Source organism: Sus scrofa, chromosome 17 (assembly GCF_054392235.1).
Source record: "Sus scrofa isolate SSC_HxYL_T2T_F1_AM1 chromosome 17, Sscrofa_HxYL_maternal_Yorkshire_Landrace_v2.0, whole genome shotgun sequence".
NCBI classification, from domain to species: Eukaryota; Metazoa; Chordata; class Mammalia; order Artiodactyla; family Suidae; genus Sus; species Sus scrofa.
In genome coordinates this window covers 54,265,522-54,293,321 of record NC_139399.1, presented here as the reverse complement: position 1 = coordinate 54,293,321, position 27,800 = coordinate 54,265,522, and the positions used below count along the sequence as shown (strand labels likewise).

General features: G+C 50.2%; 1 protein-coding gene across 6 annotated transcripts in view; it reads right to left on the bottom strand.

The window, feature by feature from the left end:
- Window positions 1-5,080: 5,080 nt before the first annotated feature.
- The window catches only part of TOX2 (TOX high mobility group box family member 2), a 238,534-nt gene continuing 215,814 nt past the window's right edge, over window positions 5,081-27,800 (bottom strand). For 5 of the 6 annotated variants that reach the window (XM_085004020.1, XM_085004021.1, XM_021077539.2 and 2 more), the window contains 6 exons: window positions 12,803-13,042; window positions 9,276-9,503; window positions 8,735-8,815; window positions 7,552-7,947; window positions 6,771-6,898; window positions 5,081-6,002 (listed from right to left, as the gene is read on the bottom strand). In XM_085004020.1, the coding sequence (XP_084860146.1) occupies window positions 5,966-6,002; window positions 6,771-6,898; window positions 7,552-7,947; window positions 8,735-8,815; window positions 9,276-9,503; window positions 12,803-13,042 (1,110 nt within the window). In that variant the 3' untranslated portion in view covers window positions 5,081-5,965. The remainder of the gene's footprint in view (window positions 6,003-6,770; window positions 6,899-7,551; window positions 7,948-8,734; window positions 8,816-9,275; window positions 9,504-12,802; window positions 13,043-27,800) is intronic. The other variant, XM_085004019.1, reaches the window with a different exon arrangement.

Below are 27,800 nucleotides of genomic sequence, written 5' to 3'. Positions count from 1 at the left end.
GCCTCTCTGGTTTCCTTGCTGTTCCAGAGCAAGCCAGCTGCTTCCTGCCCGGGGGCCTCTCCAGGAGCCTTTTCTTCTCTGGGAAACTGTAGTCTCAGACATCGTCACTGCTGGTTCGTTTACCTCCTTAGGGCTCTGCTCTGCGCCCTGAGTGCCCTTTCTGAAGTGGCCCCAAGCTCCCTCCAGCCGTTCCTCTCGTGTCACCCTATGAGGTTGTCTTCTGAGTGTTTGTCACCATCTCAAACCATCCTTCTTACTCATCCGTTGTTTGTGTAAAAATATATTGACTGGAACCATTCCTATGGGCCAGTGCAGGTGACCAGCGCTGCCTCCGAAGTGTCCATGTGGGAGAAATTGATTCGCAGTTGGGGACAAGCAGCATCACTACCTGCGACACACTCATACCCAGAGCTCCCTCCTCCCCAAGCCAGCATCCTGGCACCATCCACACCGTATCCCACGGGAGGGGACAGCTGCGTGGCAGAGGCACCAGGCTCATCTCCTCAAAAGCCCTTCCTTCACCTGCTTCTCCCAGTCTTACACAGGACCACCTCTATTCTTGCGCCTCATCTTGCTTGGAGGGACTATTTTGGAGCCCCTCTAAGCATCCTTAGCATTTGATGTCTTGTGCTGGTGGCTGTCCTTGTTTAATGCTTTATTTCTCCAAGAGGGCAAGGACCTGGCTGTCTTATTTCTCACTGTGTTGCAGCACTGCACACAATGCCTGGCACTTAACAGGCATTCGTTAGATATTTGTTGAATGAATGTCAATTCACTTGCTTTGTTTGTGTGTCTGTGTGTGTGTCTGTGTGTGGTTTGTTTTTTGTGTGTGTGTTTTGGTTTTGGGGTTTTTGTGTGTGTGTGTGTGCTTTTTCGGGCCATACCTACAGCATATGGAAGTTCCCAGGCTAGGAGTTGAATCAGAGCAGCAGCTGCAGGCCTACACCACAGCCACAGCCATGCCAGATCTGAACTGGGTCTGTCTACACCACAGGTCACAGCAATGCCCGATCCTTAACCCACTGAGTGAGGCCAGGGATTGAACCTGCATCCTTCTGGATACTAGTGGGGTTCGTTTCTGCTGAGCCACCACGGGAGCTCCCTAACTTGCATTGTATTTAATAGGAACCTCTGGAGGGCAGCCTTCCTCCATGCAAAGCCTATCTCTAAGAGCAGAAGGTCAGGTATGGACAAGGTCAGATGGGCTGGTGGGTGGCAGGTGGATGTGCCTTCTGGCCTCAGTTACACCTGCCTTTGGGGTGAAACTGAGGCCAGAAGGGCTATGGCATGCGGTGATGAGGGAGGGCTCCGGGCACCCCTTGCCTGGGAGACTATGGCTCTGAGTCTGTGAGCCTGAGTAAGTTCCTTCTCCATGTGACTTGGGGCTTGGGGTGAGTAACGGTCTCTGAGTTGCTGTGGATAATAAGGAGTTAATACATGTGACGTCTTTAGAGAGCATGATTATTGCTGTTATTCCATCTCCATATGGGAAGGAAAGTTCCCTGTGTTAGGACCAGCCACGACCTGCTGGGATGTAGGCTTGGGCATTGTGGGTGTGTGGTTTGTGATGTGGTTGGCCTGTGTGCCCAGGTGCTGTGCACGTGTAAGATGTGAGTGTGTGTGTGCCGTACATGTGTGCACATATCTGTTTGTCTTCTGGGTGCTGAGCCCATGTTGTATCCTCCGCCCCACACTCCAGCTCCACATGTGTCTACGCTGATCTGGTGGTCCGCAAGCACACCACACACATGCACACCGCACAAGCATGCATGCGTGCACAAGACATGCAAATACACACGTGCATACCCCCCCCCACCCCATGAAACACATGGGACCATTTCCCACTCCTACCTTCACAATATACCCCCCCACACACAAAATACCAATGCACTCAGCACCCTCCGCCACCCCCACTCTGCCGATGAGGGTCGGGGCTGGCCCAGACCCCGGGAGGAGGATGCAGAGGTCACGGGTTTAGCAATAAGCGCCAGGTGTGATAGCCACCCCTGTTCCTGACTCAAAGAGATCCCTGTGCAACTGTGCAGACTCAGCCCCAGCTTCTTCCAGAGAACTCCTTTTTTTGTCTTTGCTTAGTTGGCTAATTTTTTTTTAATGGAAGTATAGTTGACTTACAATATTGTATTAGTTTCAGGTATCGAGCAAAGTGATTCTGTTACATACACATACATACACGCACATCTGTATTCTTTTTAATAATTCTTTTCCCTTTTAAGTTATTGCAAGATATTGAATATTGTTCCCTGTGCTATACAGCAAATCTTTATTTCATATATGCAGGGATTCCCCTTTGGAGAATCACAACCACAGAGTCAACCACTGGGGTCTGGGGTCAGGAAAGTGTGGCACTCTGGAACCACAGGCCTGTTCTCTGCTCTGGCTCAGTCCTCTGGCTCAGTCCTGGTCACTGGACAGATGTCACCTCGTCCAGGAAGCCTTCGCAGATGCCGGCTGGACTGGACACCCCTCTTCTGCATTCTCCTGGCTCCCTTCTTTTGGCACTGATCACATGATATTGATTTTATATGTTTATGATTGATGAGATAAAATTATAATCTTGTGATTAATTAAATATGATTGTTTTCCTTCTCTGCCTCCCCAGCTCGGCTTAAGCTCCTAGGCCAGCAGAATCTGGGTTCGATTCCACTTGGCCTCCCCGATGCTCTGCTGAAGGCCTAGCAGAGTCACTGCTCGGCTGTTTGTATCCCAGCTGAATGAGTAAATTGAATTTTAGCATCCTGGACTCTGAAAATGAACTGGAAGGCCCGTCTGTGCCATGGAGCCCATATCCGGTCGAATGTGGAAATCAGTACATAGCCCTCGAGGGATTTCCCCTGGGCATTCTTAGGACCAGCCACGCCTTCCTTCTGGGGTTGCGGGGGGCTGGGTCTTTGCCCCGGCTGACCCCCCTGCTAGGAGTCCAAAGTATCTGGGTGGGGGGAGCTGTGAGGTGGAGGTGGCTGAAGCAGGGGCTTGGCACTGGGAAGGACAAGCGGTTCGGGTCCCTGGGCCAGCTCCATGAATGGTGGGGGTAGGGTGGGAGCTCTCGGCAGGAGCTCAGGATCCTCACGATGCCAGGGGCGTTGCATTAGGGACCAGGCAATAAAATGTGACCTCGAGGTATGGCAGGCCCAGGCCACAGACTGGCCTTGGCAGATTGGGGATGTCATGGCTACCGTGGTACCCGGTCTACTCCAAGGCTGTGGAGCTCGGGAGAGGGGGCAGCTTTGGGAGCACAGGAGCAGGTGGGGGCATCTGTGGCAGAGGCCTGGGTGCTTTTTCAGCACGTGTGGCATGAGGCTCCCCCAGGCTCCATGGGCTGGACCAACATCCTCAGAAGAGGAAGGATGCAGCAGACACTGCTTCCCGGGTACCATGGAGTTGGCTGCTCCGCTATTGGGTCATTAACTGAGGGCAGCTCTGTGGGGATGGGGCACCCCTCCGTGGTCCAGGACAATGATTGGGACAAAGAGGGCAGCTGTGAACAGGGAGCAGCCAATGCTCAGGAGCTGGGGGTGGGCACTGGCCCAGAGGGGATCTGGGCGGGGCATCGACAGCAAGAATAGTTGGCATCTTTGACTCCAGGGCCCTGAAATCAGCCTTCTTTTACCTTCCACTGACCACAACTCCCTTCCCACTCTCTGGAACCAGAGGATGCACCCACTTGGCCACGCCCTGCTATCTGTAGGCGGGGTGTTCAGACTCTTGCTGGGGTGCCTCTGAGTGTCCCTTGCAGCTGAGAGAGAGGCATGGGGTTGTCCCCAAAGGAATCCTGAGCTCTGGGGCAGCCATGAGGGGCAGGTGGGAGTGTCCGCCTCGGGGGCAAGAACCTGATGGCCTTGCACACTTGTTATTTGGGGCCGTCTGCGTGGATCCCAACAACAGTTCTCTCCAAGGTCGAAGCAAGAGTCAGATATTAAACTAAGTCATCAGCGTATTACTGACAAGCTCCAGATAGGAAGTCGTAACCCCATGAAATATTTATGCTTCACATTGCAATGATGCTGCTGACATGACAGCACGTTGTTTTCGTTTGTTTGGCTGGTTTTTCTTTTTCCTTTTTTTTTCTTTTTCCAGTGTGGATTACCACATGCCCTCCAGTAAGGAAACGGCTCACAGAGAAATTGTGCCGCATCCTGGGAGCTGTTACCTGGGCGAAGCAGGGGGACATGATTGGAGAATGAGGGGCCAGCCACGTGGATCCTCCTCTGTCCAGGTCACGGGCCTGACTCGTGCTGGCACCTACCCCCCCACGTCTAAGTAGCTGTATCACGGGGCCCAAGAGCTGCAGTCTCCCCAAAGCTACACCAGGCGACTGTCATTTGTCCCAGGAACAGCTAAAAGAGTTACATAGTTACTACTTTTTCTTTGGGGCTATCACTCCCTAAGATCTGTGGGGAAATCCGTTTAAGAGCCCCTTGTCTGGAAGTTCCGCTGTGACACAATGAGATCCGAGGCATCTGTGGAGCGCTGAGACGCAGGTTCGATGCCCTGCCTGGCACAATGGGTTAAGGATCCGGTGTTGCAGCTGCGGATCTGATCCCTGGCCCAGGAACTCCGTATGCTGAAGGCTGGCCAAAAAGGGGGGGCGGGGAAAGAATCCCTTGTTTGGGATGTTTCCTACACTTGGGTTTGGAGGAGACCCCTCTGTCCCCTGCCCGGGCTCCTGCTGCCCTGAACCCATTTCTCACCTTCACCAGATGGAGTGCCTCTAGAGGACAGAGCCCCATCGGTGGCAAGGGTATGGCCAGGAGGGGCTCACTGTGGTCACCTGCCCATGAGGGCCCCCTGCGTGGCCAGAACTCTGTGCCAGAGCCCCTCCAAATCATTGCAAGAACCCTATGTGTTCGCACCTTTGTTACTCCACTTCTGCAGGTGGCAAGACGGAGGCCAGCAAGGCTCTGTCACCCACACAGACCCTCAGGGGTGGGGAAACGGTGGATGGGAATCTGCCCTCTCTCTGACTGACACCAGGGGCCCTGTCCTGGTGAAGCCACCACCAAAGGCCTTTCCAGAAGGTCTGGCCCTGGCTTACCGAGTGCAAGAAGAGAGAGGCAAAAGGTTTCCAACTTTTCAGGAGTTTTATTATAAAGAAATTTGAGAGAAGCACTGGGCACCAAGACAGATATTTGCAGGGTCAGAAAACAGCTGCAAACATGAAGAACCCAAACCAAACCCCCAAACCACGCACGCTTTATGATCCACTGCATCTTTGCTCTCAATCAGTCCTCATAAATAGACAAAAGTCATCACTGGCCATTTTAAATAGATGAAGGTATGATTTTAAAACGTCTCTGGCTGTGGCTAGAAATTGCCTGGTTCCTGCTGTACAGAGGATGAAACGGTTTGGCGGTCTCTTTTGTGCACGTCTCCCTTAAGATAAAACTTAAAAAAAAATGTGCTAAGGGGCATATAAAATGCTTTTTACCTTAAAGGAAACTACTCCCCACCCCCCACAAAATAATCTTACAGGTGTCTTCAGCACAGTTCTAAAACACTTAGTCAACTAGTACTTACAGTTTATAAGTTTCATAATCTCTTGTTCACACTGTAAAACCAGATTTGCACGTCTGGGGCTGAGCTGGCCCCCGCCCCATGCATCTGGGGGTGGCCTTCTGTTGGAGAGCAACCCAGGCAGGGGCAGCTCCCACGAGTGTGGGCCGGGGCCAGACGTCCAGACGTAGGGGACCGTGGCAGGGCGAGGAGCAGGGTCCACGTAACCCTGGAGCAAGCGGGTGGGGGCGGAAGGTTCCTGCAGGTTCTTTGGGCTGGCTCTGCAGAGTCTGGTGGGAGGTCGAGGAAGAGACCCAGCCCTGGGCCGTTGGCGTGTCACTGCTCTCTCTTCGCCGTCACCCTGCTTCCTGCCAAGGCCTCTCTTCTGCTGTCAGCCCTTCAGGCTCTGAGCAGTGCCCTTCCAGCAAGCCTCAGGGAGGAGAGGGAGGCAGGCTTAGGTGAGGTAGAGCGATTTATCCCTGGGGAGCAGGCTGGGGGAGCAAGATGGGGCTGTCAGAGCTGATGTGACCCCTGTCCCCACCCCAGGAGCCCCCACCCCTCTCCAGTCCTCAGAGGCCTGGACCCAGGGCCCCAACACATCAGGCTACCGGCTCCCACCAGCCCTTCACCCACACCCGGCATTCAGCTGCCCCCTAAGAATCGGTGAGGGTCTATGCTGGTCCCTCGCTGACTGTCCACCAGGCAGAACCAAACACCCCTCCTGGGATCCTGGCGGGGGACCACCTGATCCTCAGCACTGAGGATGCAAAAATCTAGAACCCCAAGATGGGACCAAGTCTGTGCTTCGATGGTGCCCAGGACTCCCCCGGGATCAGGCTGAGGCCACGCCCTCGCTAGGCTCCCTCCCTGCCCCAGCCTCCCCCGCATCGCCTCCTCCTCCACGTCCTCCTTCGGGAACAAATACGCATCCTCAAGGGCACCCCATCCCTGCCTCGGGCTCTGCTTCTGGGGAAGCTGAGCAAAGACACAGGGCCGTCCATGAACGTCATATGGAAGCACTTGTGAAAACAAAACAGGACGTAAGGGAAAACAGCAAGAGTGAAGACAGGCCTGCCTTTCCCTGGTTTCCCTGGTGGGGCTGGCACCAGACTGGCGGGTGGGACCTTGCTTTGCTCGGCATCCTCTCCTGAAGACGGCGCCCATGAGGCTCCCCCTGCTGGGATGACCGTGAACTGCAGTGTCCCCCCGGCCTTTTCCCCCCGGGTTGGCGGGACCAGGGCGGGTGGGTGGGGGCCGACCTGCAGGTGCTGATGCCGCACTCCGCGCTGGGGTAGCTGCTGTCCCAGTCTCCGCTGCTCGTGGGGTTGGACGGGCCAGGGGAGCGGGATCCGGAACCGCTGGGGAACTCGGAGATGTGAGGAAAGTCCTGCCGGGAGGGAGGGAGGAGGAGGCGGTGAGCAAAGGCTCCGGAACAGGGTGGGGGGGCGTCCCCGGCAGCAAGTGGGGGATGGGAGCCGGCGCAGACCCCCTTCCCCAGCTGGTGAGACATCTCCGCGCTGCCTCTCCAGCTGGAACACTTCTCGCCTCCCCCCCCCCCCCCCGAAACACCTTCTGAAAAACCCAACCCCTGTCTTAGCTGCACTGGGGGTGAAGAACTTTCCTTTCCTGGACCTCAGTCTCCCACTCTGTGAAATGGAGCCCCTGGGCTGAGCGACCTCCTAGGACTAAACAAGCCTGTCATTAGCACAGAGGTAAGGTGCCAAGGCTGAGGTCACACAGCCAGCGAGTGGCAAGGCCAGTATTTGCTGTAATTTTTTTTTTTTTTTCTGTCTTTTTAGGGCCACACCCACAGCACATGGAAGTTCCCAGGCTAGGGGTTGAATCGGCTACCACAGCCACAGCAACACAGGATCCTCAACCCACTGAGACTAGGGATCGAACCTGTGTCCTCGTGGACAGCAGTTGGGCTCGTTATCACTGAGCCACGACGGGAACTCCAGGACCAGTATTTGGAATCCCAAGCTGCCTCCCCTTTCTACAAGGGTCCCCCCAGGGGCACGTTTACTGGGCCCTGCTTACCTGTGGCCCTGGAGGTGAGGGGCTCATGGCCAGCTGCACCTGGAGTGCCATGGGAGCCGGCAGGACAGGAGGCTGGGGGGCCGGGGACATGCTGACAGGGGGGGTGAGGAGGGTGCCCTGGGCGTGGGGGGGCAGTGGCAGCTGCTGGTGCAGGGGGGTGCTGAGAGGGAAGGAGGGGGGTGGCGGTGGGGATGCGCTGAGGCCTGGCAGCAGCGACTTGGAGCCCAGCGTCCGGGCGAGGCTGGCGGGCGAGGCCCCACTGCGGAAGGCCTGCAGGTCGGACGGCGTCAAGAAGGAAGCCAGGCCTGGCATGGCGTACATGGGCTGCTTGGGTGGGAGCATTTTGGCCGGTGGGTTCGCCTGCGTGCTCTTGGTCTCGCCCTGGTCGGGGGAGCTCTGGAAGGAGACAGACACAGATCACTCTGGAGAAGGTGGGTGAGGCAGAGCTCAGGCCGTGGGACCACGTGGTTCCCCAAACCAATGGCCTGGCTCCTGGCTGGCTCTCGGGCCCCTTGGAGGAGAGCTGTGGCCCCACTAGAGGAAATTCCGGGGTCCCAACACACTTGGCTCTGACCATCCCACCACCCCCTGCTTTAATCCCTGGGGGCTCCCCTGCGCATAGCAGAACCCATACTTCTCAGCCTGGCTCCAGAGGCCAGCCAGCAGGACCAGGCTGTACTTATGCTTCTCCCCGGCCTCTTAGCCTCTGTATGTGCCATTCCCTCGACTTGGGACACCTTTTTTGCTCAGCCCTTTATGGCCTAACCCAGAAGCCGTGTCCTCCAGAGCAGCTTCCAGACAACTTCCCTGCCCCTCCTGGACCACACAACAACCACTGCCATGCCGAGCCTCCAGCAGTGCCGGCATTGACAGAGGAGGCAGAGAGTGTGGTCCAGAGTCAAGGCCATGTTTGCAGACTGGCAAAACTGGGTTTGAATCCTAGGACAGCCACCTAACAAGCTGGATACTTTAGGGCAAGTTGCTTAACTCCTCTGTGTAGCAGGTTCTCACTAGAAGAAGGAACTGCAATGAGAGGCATGTGCACCCATCACGAGCCCAGCACTCAGGAGAGGAGACCACATTGGTCTGATCCTTCCAAGCCCTGCGGTGTAGACCATTCCCATGTTCCCTGGTGCCTACTCTGTCCCTCCAGGGCTGGGCCTTGGGATGCCAGGTGTGTTACCTTGGAGACAAGGCTGGCCCTGTAGGCTGCCAGCGCCTTCAGATACTCCTTCTTCGCTGCTTCAGTCTTCCTCTTGTAGGCCTGAAAGAGCCAAGAGGGGGACAACGTCGGGGAGAGGGCAGGTGAGCCTGAGCCTGCCCAGCTGGTAGCTGGCACTTATCCAGGAGCTGGTTCTGTTTCAATCCCCCCCGGAGGCCCTTGAGAGGAGGCCACAGGCACAGGGTCCGTGGAGAGGAAAGCTCTGGCTAGACCCCAGGCTTTTAGAGGTGGATGTGCAAGCTGGACGGAGATGCTTTGTTCTCATTTTCCAGATGAGGCAGGAGAGGTTCAGTTTCCTCTCTGCCGAACCCGGGTGCTAGTGAAGGCAGCCGGAAAACAGCCGAATTAGAAGGGACCCACCTCCCCAGCTCAGAGATGGGCAAACGGAGCCCAGTAAAGACCCACTGCAGGCTCTCTGGTTCCAGAGGCTGGGCCTGGTTCCAGACCTCCCAAGTCTGACCTCAAAGCCTCAGGGGTGAGGGTGGGGTTGGGGGGGACTCACCTGCTTCTGCTCCTCTCCCAAGCTGTCCCACATGGAGGCCACGATTTTGGACACATCCCCGAAGGTCGCACTGGGGTTCTGTCCCTTGATGGCGGCCTGAGTGTCTCTGAAGAAGAGCGCATAGGCTGACACGGGTTTCTGGGGCTCATTGGGGTCCTTCTTCTTCTTCTTCTTCGGGTTCTTGGCCTTTTTGCCGGGGTCGGCTGAGGGTCTCTTCTCTCCCGACATCTGCCCGGGAGAGAGGAGTCAGAAAACCGGAGACACTCAAGATCTCCTGTCCAAAGGGACACAACCCAGCCTCGGGCAAGTCCTCAGCTTTTCCCTGCTTGCCCAGCCCTGCTCACACATGGGCACACCAGGGCTTGAATGCACACACACACTCACACACATGCATGTACACACACACACACATGTCTTGGGTATGAGCCCTAGAATTTTCATTTAACTCATCAATGAGAATCAGCATGAGGCTAAAGCTGATTCAAAGAAACACAAGAGAAGGAAACTGGTTGATGCCTATAGATCAATAAAACTGTCACTTTGGGGGTTCTTAGTCTTTTCTCTTTTTTTGTCTTTTTAGGGCTGCACCCTTGGCAAATGGAAGTTCCCAGGCTAGGGGTCAAATCGGAGCTGTTGCTGCCAGCCTACACCACAGCCACAGCAACACTGGATCTGAGCCGTGTCTGTGACCTACACCACACCCTCACAGCAACGCTGGATCCTTAACCCACTGAGCGAGGCCAGGGATCCAATCCATGTCCTCGTGGATACTAGTCAAGTTTGTTCACTGCTGAGCCATGACAGGAGCTCCCTGTAAGTCTTTTCTACTGCACAGAAATTGTTTGTATGTCTACAGAGAAAAATAAATTTGCCTTGTAATCAGACAAAAATCATTTACTACTTTATCACTCTGCACCCCAAGTGAACGTCTTCCTTTACAGCCTGTAACACTCCCTAATTGATAATGAAAGAGGAATCCAAACAAAGGTTCAGTCTCCCAGAAAATCAGGTTATTCCTGAGTGAGCCTGTTTGGTGATGCTATGATAGGCCATTGAAAGAAGGTGCAGTTATTGGTTTGGGGGGTTATTTCCAAGTTTGGAATATATATTTTTCTTAACAGCTCTCTCTCCTCTCGTGATCACAGATAATCCCCAAAGATTATCCTTGATGGCATAAGATGGGTCTCTTCCACCACATTTCAGCCGTGCGACTTGGGGCAAGGGGCTTAGTCCCCTGACTCCCTTTGAAGCTGGTGGATGGGAGTGAGGTTAACGTAACTGTTGCCAGGTGGAGCCTCACCCTGGACCCTTGGCCTCTGCAGCAGTCACACTCCAGGACCACCACACTGTGGGTACCTCCCTTAGGGCTCCCAGGATGTGGGGGGCGGTGGGGGGGAGTGCGGATGCTCCCCACAGACTTGGACTCTCAGGACATTTTGGGACCAAGTATTTTGTCAAAGGCCCTGGATCCTGCCATGAAGACCGTGGCTCTATGAACCAAGACAATGACGGTGACGTCACCTATTGACAAGGGAGCCGTGGGTCAGCGAGGAGCAGTCTGTGGCCACATTGGTTCTGCTGAGGTTCTCTGCAGCTGCCCACCTCTCCAAGCCTCAGCTCTGTCAGCACCGGGGCCAGGCTCCCACAGGACGGGGAGGCGGATCTACCAGGTAAGTGATGCAGAGCTGAGCAGGTGTGGCCCTGCAGGTGGTTAAGAGCACATAAGCTGGCACCAGACCACCAACCACCTTGGTTTAAATCCTTGGTTTAAATCCTGTGACACTTGATAAGTTCCTTAGCCTCTCTGTGCCTCAGTTTCCCCATCTGCCAATTGGAGATAATAACGGCACCAACCACATGGGATTGTGATGAGAAGCACAGGGATTAATAACCTGTCATGTCCTAGAATGGTGTCTGGCTCATGGACATGTTGCATTTACTTATTTTTTTGGCCACCCCTGCAGATGTGCAAGTTCCCAGGCCAGGGATCGAACCTGCGTCACAGCAGTGACAATGTCAGATGCTTAACCTACTGTGCCACCAGGGAACTCCACCCACGGAAGTGTTTTAGAAGTATTTGTTAAATTAAAAATAAGCAAATAAATAAAACCCACCCTGGCCTGAACGACAGTAGAGACCAGGTTATCCTGAGGATGAAGCTGGACCAGGGTCCAGAGGCACCTACCCCAGCCAGGTGGTCAGGGTTCCTGCTAGATGACAAGGGCGCTATGGTCACCACCCCAGGGCTTTGCAGGACCACCACATAGAGAAAGGGGTGAGAGGCCATTGTGAAGAAGAAAGGGGGGCAGGAGTTGTGGCATCGAGTCTTGATTCTGCCAGCACCTCACAGGGAGACTCTGGCCAAGCACATCCATCCCTGGCCTGTCTGGGCACCCACAGTACTGTGGTCCTGGAGTCTGACTGCTCCAGACCTTTTCTAGGCCTCTGCTTTCTGCCCCCATAAAACAAGATGCTCTCCAACAGGGAGGGAGATTTGGAGTCAGTGCAAAGAAAGGACTGGAGCCTGGACAGGTGGTGAGTCCTCACTGCTGACATGTTCTTGCATTTTTTTTTTTTAGGGTTGCACTTGTAGTATAGTGCAACCTATACTATGTTCCCAGGCTGGGTGGAATTGGAGCTGCAGTTGCTGGCTTATACCGCAGCCACAGCAATGCTGGATCCGAGTTACATCTGCGACCTACACTGCAGTGCCCAGCAATGCTGGATCCTTAACCCACAGAGCGAGGCCAGGGTCAAACCCGCATCCTCATGGTTACTAGTCCAGTTTGTTACCGCTGAGCCCCAATGGGAACTCCCTGCTGACGTGTTCTTGAAGAGGCAGGGCCACCTCCGGTTCCAGGGGCGCAGCGAGGGGCCACGTCCCCGGGGCGGGGGGGGGGGGGGAGGTGTCATTTTTAGTGTTCTATCCCACAGTCAGTGCTGCCCAGAGGTGCCCTCTGCTGGACCACACATCTTTGGGGTCTTCCTCAAAGGCCAAAGTGGCCATAAGATGTGGGCAGAGGATCTTGCCAATGCCATCAACACCACTGAAGTGACCCACTCGCCATCCAGGAATAAGACTTCATCATGTTTTTCCAGAACTTTCCTCTTCCTTGTTTTCCAGCAAAGGGTACCGTTTAGACTCTTCCAGTCTTTTCTAGAGGTAGGTGATGCCCACTTCCAAGCAGGGCCTGTCTCCTTGCTCAGAGGAGGACATCTTTTTTTTGGGGGGGGGGCTTTTTGCCATTTCTTGGGCCGCTCCCGCAGCATATGGAGGTTCCCAGGCTAGGGGTCTAATCGGAGCTGTAGCTGCCAGCCTACGCCAGAGCCACAGCAACTCGGGACCTGAGCCGCGTCTGCAACCTACACCACAGCTCACGGCAACGCCGGATCGTTAACCCACTGAGCAAGGGGCAGGGATCGAACCCACAACCTCATGGTTCCTAGTCGGATTCATTAACCACTGTGCCATGGCGGGCACTCCAGAGGAGGGCATCTTAAGCCTTTGCATCTCCACCTCTACCTACCTTGAAATGTGCCTCTGACTCCTCCTCCTGAGTTGAACTGGAGGGAGAGGGGGTGGCCGACTTGCTCCCTGGGGGTGATGGGGAGCTGTGGGTGATGCCGCTCCGGATGCCCATCTGAGAGATGAGCTGGGACTGGCTGAGGGCGCTCATGTGGCTGGCCAGCATCGCCGGGCGGCCCAGCAGGGGCCCCGGTCGGCCGGAGTCATAGGCAGCAACTTCCGAGTGGACCATCTCTTGGATCTGAGAGGAGAGGGCATTCCGAGTTAGGAGGGCATCACATCTGCATCACCAGACTCAGGGGGCTTCCTCGTGGAGCTGGGGCGTCCTCACGGATCCCGGACAGGTGTGTCCATTCATTGTTGTTTGTTTAATGGCCACACCTGAGGCATATGAAATTCCCGGGCCGGGGACTGAATCCGAACTGCGCTGTGACCCCAGCTGCCGCTGAGGCAACACTGGGTCCTTTAACCCACTGCACCAGGCTGTGACTGCAGCAGGATTCTTAACCCACTGCGCCACAGTGGGAACTGCGCGAGTGTTGATTCTATTCTGCCCCTTGCACCTCTGTGGGGGACCCCGACACCCTAACATTTGTGGGTGGTATTCCCTCTGGATAGTCAGCATCACAGCCCTTGCTAGAGAGCTCGATCCAGATGGGAGTGGACCATTTTATGATACTGGGTCTTCTCTCCTGGAACACGCTTTATATAGCTTTGAGTTTTTCCACTGTACGGCATGACAGCACAGATGCTGGAAGCCAAATGCATTTCGAATCCTGGCTCTGTTGCTTCTATGCTGTGTGACTTAGGCCAAGATACTCAACCTCTCGGTGCCTCCGTTTCTTCATCTGGAAAATCTGCATAGTGATTAAATCCCTCTTCCAGGGTTGTTAAGGATTAAATGTGCACATAGTAAGCCTTATGTTGTACAAGGGTTTGTTAAATACAGAGAATCCGTGAACCTCTTAGTCAAGTTTGCACTTTTCCCCCCTGTTGGTTAGTAGTTTTCTAATTATCTATTCCCCATAGTCTTCTAACTGGTTATTTTTCTTTTTTTTTTATTTTTTTATTTATTTTATTTTATTTTATTTTTTATTTTTCGAATATAAAGAAAGCTACTGATTTTTATATACAGGCATTTCTTACACTAAACACATTCAGAATAGTGTGTACTTCTCACCTAAAAATTACACTTACACACACGCACACACTGTTCAGTGAGGCATACCAATTTGCATGCTCTTATAAGTGCTTATAAAATTTCTCTGCATTTGTGGTTAAATTCAAATCTAATCCAGTATTTGTTTCTTCCTTTCTCTTTTTCTTCTTTAGGGAAGCTCATCAGTTTTCTATTTTGTTTTGTATTTTTTTTTTTCTCCTCAAAAGAATCCAGTCTCACATTTGTGTATCACGTCTATTTCTCTGTTTTCCAATTCTTTAAAATCTAATTTTGTTAATCTCTTCCTCTGATTTTTATGGATTTATTACTGTTGCTTCTTCCTCAAATTTAAGTTGCATTTTTAATTCACTATTTTCATTCTCCATGTTCAGAAACAGGTTTCACGCTATGAATTTTCCTCTGAGCATGGCTTTAACATTCCTTAGATTTCATCATGTGATATTTTCATTGTTGTTATTTTTTATGTATTTATTTTTAAATTTCAGTTTTTAATCTCCTCTCTAATCCCATCAGTGTTTTTAAAAGTTTTAAAATTTCCAAGGGGTTAGTATTTTGTTTTGTTTCGTTTCCTTTTGCTACTAATTTCTAGTAACAAAAGGGATCAAAGAATATAATCTGTACTATTTGCACTTTTGAAGATTTTTTTCAGGTTTCCTTTATGTCCCAAATATATTTACATTTCATATATATTTCACAGAATTTAAGGGCAAAGAGTGAGCTGTGTTTGCAGATTAATGCAATAGTGCAACATTTTCCTGTCCTATCAGTGATGATATTATTTTGCTTCCTTTGGCTTGTCTAAGTTGCCTACCTACGACTTTTCTGCTTCCATCAAAATTTCCTTTAATGCTTAAAGTTTTTGCTTTGGGAATTTAATGTTGGTTTTTATTGCAAAAAGAAAGCTGGTGGTCATATCTTTATTACGGATGGATCTTTAGTCTTATTATAAAGTGTCTCGTTTTGGGTCTCGTTTTTGCCTTGAATTCCGCGGAATCTGATATGAACACTGCTATCTTTGCCTGTCCATGTGCTTGTTTGAATTCGTCTGGCCTGCCTTCATTTCTGAGGAAATTTCTTTTTTACGTGTCTCACAGTTTCCATGTTTTAGGGTTATCTTTGTCAAATGTTGGTTTTTTGGTTATGGTCAGCTTTAGAAAAGAACCGAGTTATTTCTCTTTTTCTCTATGTCCCCAAAGAGTGTAAATAACAAAGAAATGATATTTTCTTTAGAGAACTGAAAGAGTTTAGACATAAAAACCATCTGAGGCTCAGGGCTTTTTTAAAGATTGATTTTCAGAATATTTTCCACAGCTCATAGTTCTCTTTTCGTTTCCATATTCTCTTGAGTTACTTTTGGCTTTATACATAAATAAATAAATAAAGTATTCATACATTTAGAGAATTGTATACTTCATTCAGGTTTTAACACTAAAAGCATATAACTGGGATAAATATTACCATATTTTTAACCGACTCTATGGTTTTAAGTCCCCATTCTCACTTGTAATATTGTGAGTGCATGTTGCTTTTTAAATTTTCCTTCTCAGAAGTTTAGATATTTTTAACTGTCCAAAAGAACCAGTTCTTATATTTAAACAAATTAATCTGACAACTTTTCTGATCATAATTAAATTTTGTTTTCCTCTCTAGTAATACTGATTTTGGCTTTTTACCTAGCTTTTCAAATTAACAAATTAATTTATTTTCACATAAAATTTTTTATTTTTATTTTTTTCCTTTTTATGGCTGCACCTGTGGCATATGGAAGGGCCTGGGCTAGGGGTCAAATCGGAGCTGCGGCTGCTGGCCTACGCCACAGCCACAGCCACAGCAACGCAGGATCCGAGCTGCATCTGTAACCTACATCACAACCTATGGCAACATAGGATCCTTAATCACTAAGCAAGGCCAGGGATCGAACCTGCATCCTCATGGATACTGCATCAGGTCCTTAACCCACTAAGCCACAGTGGGAACTCCGACATTGCCTTTTTTTAATAATAGAAGTATCTAGGGCCAGAATTCAAATGGTGACATTTTTGCCATGTAGGAGATATTTCTGGCTTTTAACTGGGTGGGGGCTAGGGCCGGGGGAGGATACTACTGGTATCTAGAGGGAAGAGGGGCCAGAGATGCTGCTAAACACCCTATAAAGCACAGAGTGCCCCCCAACAAGAATTACGTACCCCTAAAGTCAATAATGCTGGGGGCGAGAAGTCTGGCTCTGTTAACCGTGCTTTTTTCCCCCTGAGAAGCATTGTAACTGTGTCATATAAATAATTTAAAATATTCCACAACTGAAGATTTGATTTTCCTTTTTACCCTAAAGTTATTTGGAAAAGAGTCTTTATTTAATGTATCCTTTTGTGACTCTGGTCAGGGATCATGAATCCTAGAATTTTATTTTTTTGGTCCTGAAGTTTTCATTATGGCTTAAGATACTATCAATTTTTCTAAAACTTTCACGTGCCTTTGAAATAACGTTTACACTTTAAACTTTTCTCTAAGTGTCTATTCAATAAACTGTTTTGACTACTTCATCTGTGAGATCTCAAGAAAAACGAGTTCAATCCTCCCACTATTGTGTTCCCATCAGCTTTGTTATAGAATTTAAACAGGTTTTCTTCATATATATTGATGTGAAGTTATTCGTCCCCCAAAATGTCCCATAATGCTATATAGCTTCTCCTTGTTAATTTAAAAAAAAGTATCTTTGCCTCAATTAATGTTTCTATCTTAAATCCTACCCTCTTTATTCTTCCACTGTTTTATTTTTGTCTTGCACCACTTGACGTGCAAATTCTGTAAATGGCCCATGTGGTAGATTTTGTTTCTGAGTTTTTAACATACTCTATTGTGAAATAAATACTTGGTTATTATATTAATCATAAAGTAAGCTGAGAAACAGACTTGAACTGTTTTAAAGAGTAGATAGTTCAATTAAAAAATGGGCAAAGGACTTGACATTGAAGATATACAGACGGTCAACGGGCACAAGAAAAGGTGACCAGCATCACTGAACACCAGGGAAATGCAAATCGAACCCATGGTGAGACACCGCCTCCCATCTCCTGTTTGGATGGAGATTATAAAAAAGATAAGAGATATGGGTCGGCAAAGGTGTGAGCAAAGGAACCTGGGAACCCTGTTAGTGGGGATGTGAACCGGGGCAGCCGCTATGGAAAACAGTGTGGCAGGTCCTCAAAAACCAGAACTATGTATGATCTAGCAATCCCCCGTCTGGGTAAATATCCGAAAGAAATGAAATCATGACCTCGAAGAGATTTTTGCATGGCTGCGTCACTGCAGCACCATTCACAAGAGCCAAGACCTGGAAATCACGTTACGTGTCCGTGAGCAGATGCAGGGGGATAAAGAAAATGTGGTACATTCTGCAATGTTATTCAGCCAGAAAAAAGAAGGAAACCCCTGCCTTTTGAGACCTTGAGGGCATTATGCTAAGCAAGACAAGTGAGTCACAGAAAGACAAACACTTTATGTTCTCACTCATAGGTGGGATCTAAAAAAGCTGAAAATAGAGTTGAATGGGGGTTGCCAGGACCAGGGGGTGTGGGGTGAAGGAAACGGGTGAAGGTGATCAAAGGATACAAACTTCCAGCTATTTGATGAATAAATTCTGGGGACCTAATGTATAGCATAGTGACTCTTACGAATAATACTGTATTATACGGTTAAGGGAGTAGATCTTAAAAATTATCACCACACACACACTTGTTGTGATAATCATGTCACAATATATACATGCATCAAATCATTACACTTTATATACGTTAAATGTCAATAACAGCTCCATAAAGCTGGGAGAAATTTTAAACACTTAAAAAAAAAAAAAAGAGTACGTTTTAAAATCTATTCTCTAAACATCTCTTTTCCTTTTCAACATCTATATACTCCTCCTTCCATGAATCTTAAACAAGAATCTGACATTATTTCTTCGAGGGCAACATGGCTTTGAGGTTTTGTGTTGGGGCCTTGTTTTTTGTTTCTTTTTTTTCTTCTTGGCTGCTCATTTTAGGGTTTTTCACCCAGATATTCCTGACTCAGGAATTTACTATATTACCAGTACTCAATAATGGCAGATGTTGAATTTTTGCAAATCGGCTAAGTCTGAAATGCTTCCAAAGTTGTTTTAATTTGCACTGCCCTGTTTACTAGAGAGATCAAACCTCTTTGCATACATTTCCTGGCCTCTCAGGTTTCTGTTAATACCGCTGTTGGGAGTGTAAACCAGTAAGAGAAACATTTTAGGAAGCAATGTGATCATATGCATCCCCTAACCCAGCAATTCTATACCAAGATGTTTACCGTAAAGAACTTGCCCACGTGCACAGGAAGACATACATACTGCAGGGAATTTTAAAGACTTTGAAATGGGCAAATGAATGTCCTTTCAATGGCATCCTGGGTGTTGGCTGGCTGACCCTGGGTCGTCTGTTTCTGTTAAAGGAATGTATACCTTTGTCTCTGACTAGGCTGTTTTACAACTCGGTCAACTGTACAAAAATGATGTTAGTGCAACTTATTTTTTATCATTCAGTTTTAAAAACTTGTGGTAAAATACACAGAAGATTCACCATCGTAACCACTTTTTTTTTAAGGGTCATGCCCATGAGATATGGAAGTTCCCAGGCTAGGGGATGAATCGGAGCTACAGCTGCTGGTCTACACCACAGCACAGCAACGTGGGATCCAAGCTGCGTCTGCGACCTATATACCACAGCTCACGGCAATGCTGGATCCTTTACCCACTGAGCGAGCCAGGGATCGAACCTGCATACTAAGCAGGTTTGTTACCACTGAGCCATGATGGGAGCTCCCCCATCTTAACTGTTTGTAAGTGTTATAGCTCAGTGGCATTAAGTACGTTCGCGTTGTTGTGCCACCATCACCACTGTCCATCCCCAGAGCGCTTCCCTTCTTGCAAAACTGAGACTCTGTATCTATTCAACGATAACTTCCTATTCCTTCCTCCCTGAAGCCCCTGCAGCCACCATTTTACTACTAGGAAAATTCAACTACTATTCTGTGAATTTGACTAGTCTAGGTAGTGCCTGTCACTGGAATCATACTACGTGTCCTTTGGTGACTGCCTCATTTCACTTGGCGTAATGACCTTAATGTTCATTCATGTTGAAGCATATATCAGACTTTCCCACCTTTTAAACCTAAATAAAATTCCATCCTATGTGCATGATCGCATTTCGTTTACCCACTCATCCACTGAGGGACACTTGGGTTGCTTCCACAGGCTGGCTACTGTGGATAATGCTGCTACAAACGGGGATGTACAAACATCCCTTCAAGACCCTGCCATCAATTCTTTTGGGTACATATTCAGAAATACAATTGCTGGATCATATAGTAATTCAATTTTTAATTTTTGAGGAACTGCCATTGTGTGATCCATAGGGGCCGTACCATTTTACATTCCCACTAAGAGTAAGGGGTCTGGTTTCTCCATATCCTTGTTCACATCTCTCTCTCTCTGAAAGAAACCATCCTAATGGGTGTGAGGTGGAATGCAACTGATTTTTATCCATAAAAATGCAAATAAATATTGTCTGGTAGAGATACCAATGGATCCCACCCCACAGAAAAAAGAATCTAAACATTATATTCTCGCTCTATAAACATCAACCAGTTCTGCGTTTATTAGAACATTTATTTCAGCATTCATGGTTGCCTATATACGTATCTATTCATTATTAATTCCAGAAAAACTAGCAATAATCTAAATGTTTGCCAATTGGGAAATGACGAAAATCTGTGATCTATCCATCTAATGGGATTCTGTACAGAGTGAAAGTGAAGGATCTAGAGCCACGCCCACCCATGAGGATGAACACAAAACAGTGGGTGAAGAGTCCCAGAAGGATGCACACAGTATCATACCTCCATGGACAGAGTCAAAACATAAACCATCACTATGGGAGTTCCCGTTGTGGTGCACTAGAAACGAATCTGACTAGGAACCATGAGGTTGTGCGTTCGATCCTCGGCCTTGCTCAGTGGGTTAAGGATCTGGTGTTGCCGGGAGCTGTGGTGTAGGTCGCAGACGCTGCTCGGATCTGGTGGTTGCTGTGGCTGTGGTGTAGGCCGGCAGCTGTAGCTCTGATTTGACTCCTGGCCTGGGAACCTCCATATGCCACGGGGTGCGGCCCTAAAAAAACCAAGCAAACAAACAAAACCCCATCACTATGAAGTGTTTAAGGGCATATAAAAATGTAGTCAAAGCAAAAACCACCTGCTACAGCACCCTTCCTCGGTGAGGCGGGCAGCCCCGGGCTCCCCGAGGGATCAGGCTGAAGAGAGTCTCTGACTAAGGTCACCTCCTCGCTCAACTCCTTCCTCTGTGGACCCTGATTCCTCTTCTTCAAGAAACAACCGTCACAAGGCACAAGGATCCGTGCCTCAGGCTCTGCTTCCAGGGGCCTCACCTAAGTCACCCTTCATCCGGGGAACTGGTTTCCCGCCTCTATGGCTGCATCCCATCGGCATCAAATCACGCTGACTTCTCTCCCGTCTTAAAGTGAAAAGCCCCTTCGGTTCCAAGCCTCCTAAAAAGGGCCGTCCCAGCTTTCTCCCCGGCACAGCCAAACCTCTGCAGAGAACTATCCATCCTGTCACTAGGGCCTCCCCTCCTGTCACTGAGTCCTCTGGCGTGTGCCCGCCTCACCTCCTGTATCATCCCCACCACCATGCTCGTCTGCAGGGAGAGGAGAAACTCTTATTAAGCATTTCGTATGTGCCAGAAGCACTGGCACATGTGGCCCACTGAATCGCCCATTCAAGGTGGGTAATATAATCCTCCCCAGCTGAAGACGCCAGTGCTCAGAGAGGTTCAGAGACTTGTCCATGATCACACAGCTACTGAAGGTGGAGCTGCGTTTCTCCAGACCGTCATACTTTCTCCCTAAGCTCTGGTCCTTCCCCAAGACCCGCCTCAGTCCCTGACTCTGAGAAGTGCTGCCTGGCCTGACAGCTCTTTCCCTCCGTCCAGGGCCTGGCTCTTGGCTGTCCAGCTACCTTGCTAGCAAATCCTTCTTGGTTTTCCTCAGGCCACCCCTTAAACACTGCCATTCCTCTGGCTCTATCCAACCTTCCCTCCTTTCTTGCACGCCTGTTGAGTGAGTGGCGGCTCCTGCATGGCTGCCTATAAATGGGGAGGATCCCCTAGAGAAGATTCCAAATGTCAATATGCCATCTAAGAAAGCATTTTGGGAGTTTCCGTTGTGGCTCAGCAGAAATGAACCTGACTAGTATCCATGAGGATGCAGGTTCAATCCCTGGCCTCGCTCAGTGGGTTATGGATCGGGCATGGCTGTGAGCTGTGGTGTAGGTCAGCAGCTACACCTCCGATTTGACCTCTAGCCTGGGAACCTCCATGTGCCATGGGTGTGGCCATGAAAAGGAAAAGAAAGGAAAAGAACAGGAAAGAAAAGAAACAAAAGTGAGGTCACAGGAGGGGTACATGGAAATGGTCAGCCAATGCCCATCCCTTCCTGCATTCTAGAATTCTCTACCAGTTCACAGGACCCCTTCCCCAAGCAGAATCCACCCAACCTGTTTGGCACCCGTCACCTTTTGTCCTTCTCAGCCACAGCAGGTGCTGGGAGGGGCCTTCCTGTTTGCCCCTGGCCTACCTTCCAGGTCCTCCTCCCATCCCACCCACCCAGGGTTCCTGCACCTGCCACTGGCTTCCTGCATCTCCCTGCCTGAGAGCTTTCTCTGTCCTAGGAGGCCGCAAGTGCTGAACCCCAGAAGTGACTCTCAACCCCCCGGGGTGCAGGAGTTTGTGATAAGACCTCAATTTCCCCTCCCTGCAAGAAGACAATTCTGAGTTGCATTCCATATGCCTCTCGGAGGCTCCACAGCAGGATTCCCGTTGGTCCAGGAGGTCACAGCTCATCAGCCTGCCCTTCACTGACTTTCTTCCCTTCCTGCCTCTCTCCTCTTCCTTCAAGGAACTTCCCAGGATCACCCCCAAACAAACTATTTCCACCCAAATCTTTGTGTCAGAGTTTGCTTTTTAAAAATTTTTCGTTTATTGAAGTATAGTTGATTTACAAAGTGGTGTGAATCTCTGCTGTGCAGCAAAGATATTCAGTTATACACATAAATGTATGCATTCTTTTTCATATTCTTCTCCGTTGTGGTTTATCACAGGATACCGAATGTATTCACCAATTCCCTGTGCTGTACAGTAGGACCTTGTGGCCCATCCATTCTCTATATAATAGTTTGCATCTGCTAATTCCAAGCTCCCCGTCCATCCCTCCCCCACCCTCTCTCCCCTTGGCAACCACAAGTCTCTTCTCTATGTCTGTGAGTCGGTTTCTGCTTTGTTCGTTTTGTTTTTGTTTTTCCTTTTTACGGCTGCACCTGCGGCATATGCAAGTTCCCGTGCCAGGGGCTGAACTGGAGCTGCAGCTGAGCTGCACCACAGCCACAGCAACACCAGATCTGAGCCGCATCTGCAACCTACACCGCAGCTTGTGGCAACACCAGATCCATAACCCACTGAGTGAGGCCAGGAATCGAACCTGCATCCTCACAGAGACAACGTCGGGTCCTTAACCTGCTGAGCCACAAGAACTCCCTGTTTCTGTTTTGTAGATAAGTGCTGGAGACAGCTTTAAGGGGGACCCAAATTAAGATACCAGCCTCCTCTCGGCCCCCAGCATGGCTTCCTTCAGTCCAAGCGCTGTGCTGGCCACCAGAGTGACCCTTCAGGAATATATCTCCTCTCTGCTCAGAAGCTTTCAGTAATTCCCCCGTGAGCTGCTGCCGTAGTCCTGGCCTTGTAGAGCGCCCCCCAAAGACGGGCACTGTCTCTTTCCTCCCAGCTTCCTTCTCAGAGTCCCTGTGACATGCGGGCTTCTTACTAGAATGGAGACTCCTTCCCCCTTGGCTCACTGGTCCTTCCCTCCATGTCATCATCTTTGAGGCTTATCTGAAATGCCCCCTCCTCAGAGAAGCCTTCCCTGACTTCTCCTCCTCCTCCCCTCCTTTGGCCACTCCCTTTACCTGAGCCTTCCCCAGGGCTCCCCATGGTGCCTTTCAAGCATCTGCTGTGTGTAGGGACATATAACACAATTCCCCAGCCCCAGGCAGGCGGCCCAGCCCGCAGCTGGCACTGATGAGATGTCTGGTAACCGAATTGAACCAAGCCTCCTGCTTCCCTCTGGGAAACATATGGATACGTCCAGGAGTCACATCTGCAGCCTCTCCAGGAAGGATGAAAACAGAGGAAACAGCAAGGAGGCGTCACTATGAACAGAATGAGGCTCACCTGGCTTAAGAGATTCTCAGAGCTGCAGGACCCGAAGGTGTTTTTCTGCAGTCCTTCATTCGCAACCTCTGTGGAGAGCACCCCAGGTGGGGAGGGCACCCCCGACGCAGCAGGGAGAGAGGAAGAACTCTCACCTCTCTCCTCGCCTTCTGCTGATTCATAGAACAAACATGCCCTGCCTCCCTGGAGGCAGGGACTCGGTGTCATTCGACACAGCCTTACCCTCTGCCCTGGGGAACTGGAATGGTTTTTTCTGAAGGCGATGGTGGCTCTGCTCAATTCTCTCATTGAAGCTTCTGCCTCAGCTCCAGAGGGTCCAGAAACTTCTTCTTCTTCTTCTTCTTTTTTTTTTTTTGTCTTTTGTCTTTTGAGGGCTGCACCTGTGGCATATGGAGGTTCCCAGGCTAGGGGTCTAATCGGAGCTACAGCCGCCAGCCTACCCCACAGCCACAGCACTTGGGATCTGAGCCAAGTCTTCGACCTACACCGCAGCTCATGGCAATGCCAGCTCCTTAACCCACTGAGCGAGGCCAGGGATCGAACCTGCATCCTCATGGATACTAGTCAGATTTGTTCCCACTGAGTCACGACGGGAACTCCACTTACTATTATCTTTAATGAATGCTCACTATGTCCCAGGCACTGTGCCAGAAGCTTGGTGAACCAACCTTTGACATAAACACTCTAATAACCCCCATTTTATTTTTATTTTTTTAATTAAAAAAATTTTTTTTTAAATTTAGGGCTGTACCCACAGCATATGGAGGTTCCCAGGCTAGGGATCGAATCAGAGTTTCAGCTGCTGGTCTACACCACAGCCACAGCAACCCCAAATCTGAGCCTCAGTTATGACCCGCACCACAGCTCATGGCAATGCCAGATCCTTAGCCCACTGAGCGGGGCCAGGGATCAAACCCGCATCCTGGTTGGTTTCTTTACCATTGAGCCACAATGAGAACTCCTCACCGCCATTTTATAAAGACACTGAAACTCAGAGAGGGTAAATGATTTTCCCAAGGTAACACAGCGAGGTCGTGGGAAAGGCAGAATTCTGGCTGTCTTCCAAGACTGAGATCTTTTTACTGCCTCCTCAATCTTAGTGGCTCTAATGGGGTGGAGGGTAATGAAGCTGCTTTCACAGGGCAGCTGTAAGGATCCAGTGAAGAGATAACTCTGTAGAGAGCCTGGCACATAGCAGCTGTTCAGCAGGAGAGGTTTTCTTTCCTTCACGCCCTCATGGACTTGCTTAGGGTGTAAGCTTGAACCCCATCTCAACTGAGCTGAGAGGTCAGAAACAATGGAAATTTCTGGAATGTGAGAAATATGAGAGCAGCCAAGAGAGAGGCTCTGATGACAATAAACAAAACAGCACAGGACCTGGCACAGCAGTTGTGCCTCACAAATATGTTATATTCATTAGATTCGAAGTTGACAAACTTCTGTAAAGGGCCAGATACTAAATATTTTCAGCTTTGCGGGCCAGATGATTTGTTACAACCATTCAATTCTATTTAGCACAAAAAGCAGCCACAGAGAATATGTAAATGAATGGGTGTGGCTATGTTCCAATAAAACTTTATTTACAAAAACAAGCAGAGGGCCAGGTTTGGCCTAGAGTCCTAGACTGCCAATCCCTTGAATGTTGTTAAGTAAATAGAAATGGTGACAGAAGCACTACCCTCTGTTTGGCAGGTCACATCTGCCAGGCACGGACCTTCTGACTACATGTAATTCTCACCTAGTCATGGGAGGAAGGCGTGTTATCAACAGCATTTTACAGATGAGGAAGCTGAAGCTCAGAGGCTGCCCAAGGTCGACAGTTGCAAGTGGTGGAGCTGGGATTTGGTCAAGGGCTGACTGGCTCCCAGGCCCGTGTCCTCAGGCACCACCCCATCCTTCCGTCCAGCCTTACCCTAGGAAACAACTGCTTTGGGTGCTGTCTCTGCCCTGCAGCTGGGCTCTTGCTCCGTTTGACTCACAATGCAGCCCTGCTTTGAAAGCAGAAAGGTCTAGACCGGAGATAGACACCCGGTGGTTGGCCACTGTCCTCTGACTCTGAGCATCCCTCGCTGTCTAGGGCCTCTTTCTCATGTTCTTCACTAGGCCTCCGCCTTCAGCTGCCTCATTAGAACTACCTTTGTGGTCCTTTTACTTGTCTAGTCTTCCAATTGCTAGTCACTCAACAAACATTCTCCTGAAGGCTGCTGTCTGAGATCCCAGGATAGAAGCAGGGCACAGAGGAGCAGAGCAAAGCACCCCCATCTGGAGGGCACAGTCTGATGGGGGAGGCAGAGAGGCAGCCACACAGTTTTGTGTGTGTGTGTGTGTGTGTGTGTGTGTGCTTTTTAGGGTCGCACCCGCAGCATATGGAGGTTCCCAGGCTAAGGGCTGAATTGGGGCTGTAGCTGCCGGCCTATGCCACAGCCACAGCAACTCGGGATTGGAGCCACATCTGTGACCTACACCACAGCTCATGGCAATGCTGGATCCTTATCCCAGTGATCGATGTCAGGGACTGAACCCACAACCTCATGGTTCCTCGTCAGATTCGTTTCCACTGCGTCATGACGGGGACTCCAGCCACACAGTTTTAACCAGGGCAGCACCATGGGTGTGCAGGAGGACCTGGGGAGGGACCAGAGAAGGCCCCTCCACTGCCTGGAAAGCCAGAAAGCCTTTTCACAAGAAGGACTCTGAGATGGCTCTTAAAGGGGAGGTCTGCAGAAGATAGGGGGGCGGAGGGCATTCCAGGAGAAGGAACAGCATATGCGAGGACACAGAGGCATGGAGCAGTGTGATGGTTCATCTTGTGTGTCCACTTGACTCAGCCATAGGGTGCCCAGACCTTTGGCCAAACATTCTCCTGGATGTGTCTGTTTCTGGATGAGGTTATTTATTTATTTACTTATTTACTGGTCTTTTTAAGGCCGCACCTTGGCATATGCAAGTTCCCAGGCCAGGGCTCAGACCAGAGCTGCAGCCACTGGCCTACATCACAGCCACAGCAACGCTGGATCCTTAACCCACTGAGCAAGGCCAGGGATTGAACCCACATCCTCATGGATACTAGTCAGGTTCATTAGCGCCGAGCCACGACGGGAACTCCCTGGACGAGGTTAACATTTGAAGCAGCAGACTGAGTAAGCAGATCGCTTTCCCCAATGTGGGTGGGTATCATCTAAGCAACTGAATAGAATGAAAAGGCTGAGTAAGAGGGAACTTGACTCCCTGACTGCTGGGGTGTTGGTCTTCTCCTGCCCTGGAAACACACCACCAGCAATCCTGGGTCTCCAGCTTGCCCAGGATCTTGGAACTTCCCAGCCTCCATTCCCAGGTGAAGCAATTTCTTATTTAAAATACCCACCCCCTCCATTTAAACTCTTGCTGTCTTTCTCTGGAGAACCCAGACAAATTCAAGGGGAACAATGAGCCTGGCAAGCTGCCTGTAGCCTGGCAGAGCTGGAGCATCGAGAAGAGCAGGAGATGAGGATAAAGGGACTGAGAGGGTAGGACATGCAGGGTGGAGGTGGAGGGACTGTGCCTGCAGGTGCTAAGGGGACAGCCCAGGCCTTCGGCAGAGGCAGGTCAGAACCCAGGTCTGTGTGCTGACAGCCACCAGTGGGTCCTTGACCTGCAGCAGAGCCACCTCCCCAGGAAAAGTGCTCCCAGGACTCTGAGAAGCAGCAGAGTTTCTGTGGCCGCTGTAACAAATTCCCACAAGCCTGATGGCTTAGAGGAACACAAACTTATTCCCCGACAGTTCTGGAGGCCAGAAAATCAGTCTCACTGGGCCAGCGTCAAGGCGTAAGCAGGCCTGCTTCTCTCTGGAGGCTCCAGAAGGGACTCTGTCCCCCTGCTTTTTTTTTTTTTTTTTTGCAATGGATGCAGTCTTTACTCTTTGGGTCATAGCCTCATGTCACGTGGCCTTTCCTCTCTCTGTCTCCCTCCTCACATCAGCTTCTCCGGGCGTTGGACCTGCTTCCTCCTCTTATAAGGACTCAAGGTTACATCACTGGGTCCACCCAAATAATCCAGAAAAATCTCCCCATCTCATATTAATGATTTTAACTTAATCATATTTGCAAAATCCTTTTCGCTGTATAAGGTACCATATTCAATGGCTTCAAAGATTAGGGCATGGCCATCTTGGAGGACATTATTTAATTTACTGCATCCCAGAATCAATGATGTGGGGAGTCACAACCAAAGTCACCCCCCTCAACGCCAACCTTCCCTGGGATACACCACTCTCTGAACTTTCCTCAGGCTTTAAGAGTCAAATATCTGGGAGTTCCCGTTGTGGCTCAGCAGTAAAGAACCCGACTGGAGTTCCCGTCGTGGCGCAGTGGTTAACAAATCCGACTAGGAACCATGAGGTTGCGGGTTCGGTCCCTGCCCTTGCTCAGTGGGTTAACGATCCGGCGTTGCTGTGAGCTGTGGTGTAGGTTGCAGACGTGGCTCGGATCCCGCGTTGCTGTGGCTCTGGCGTAGGCCGGTGGCTACAGC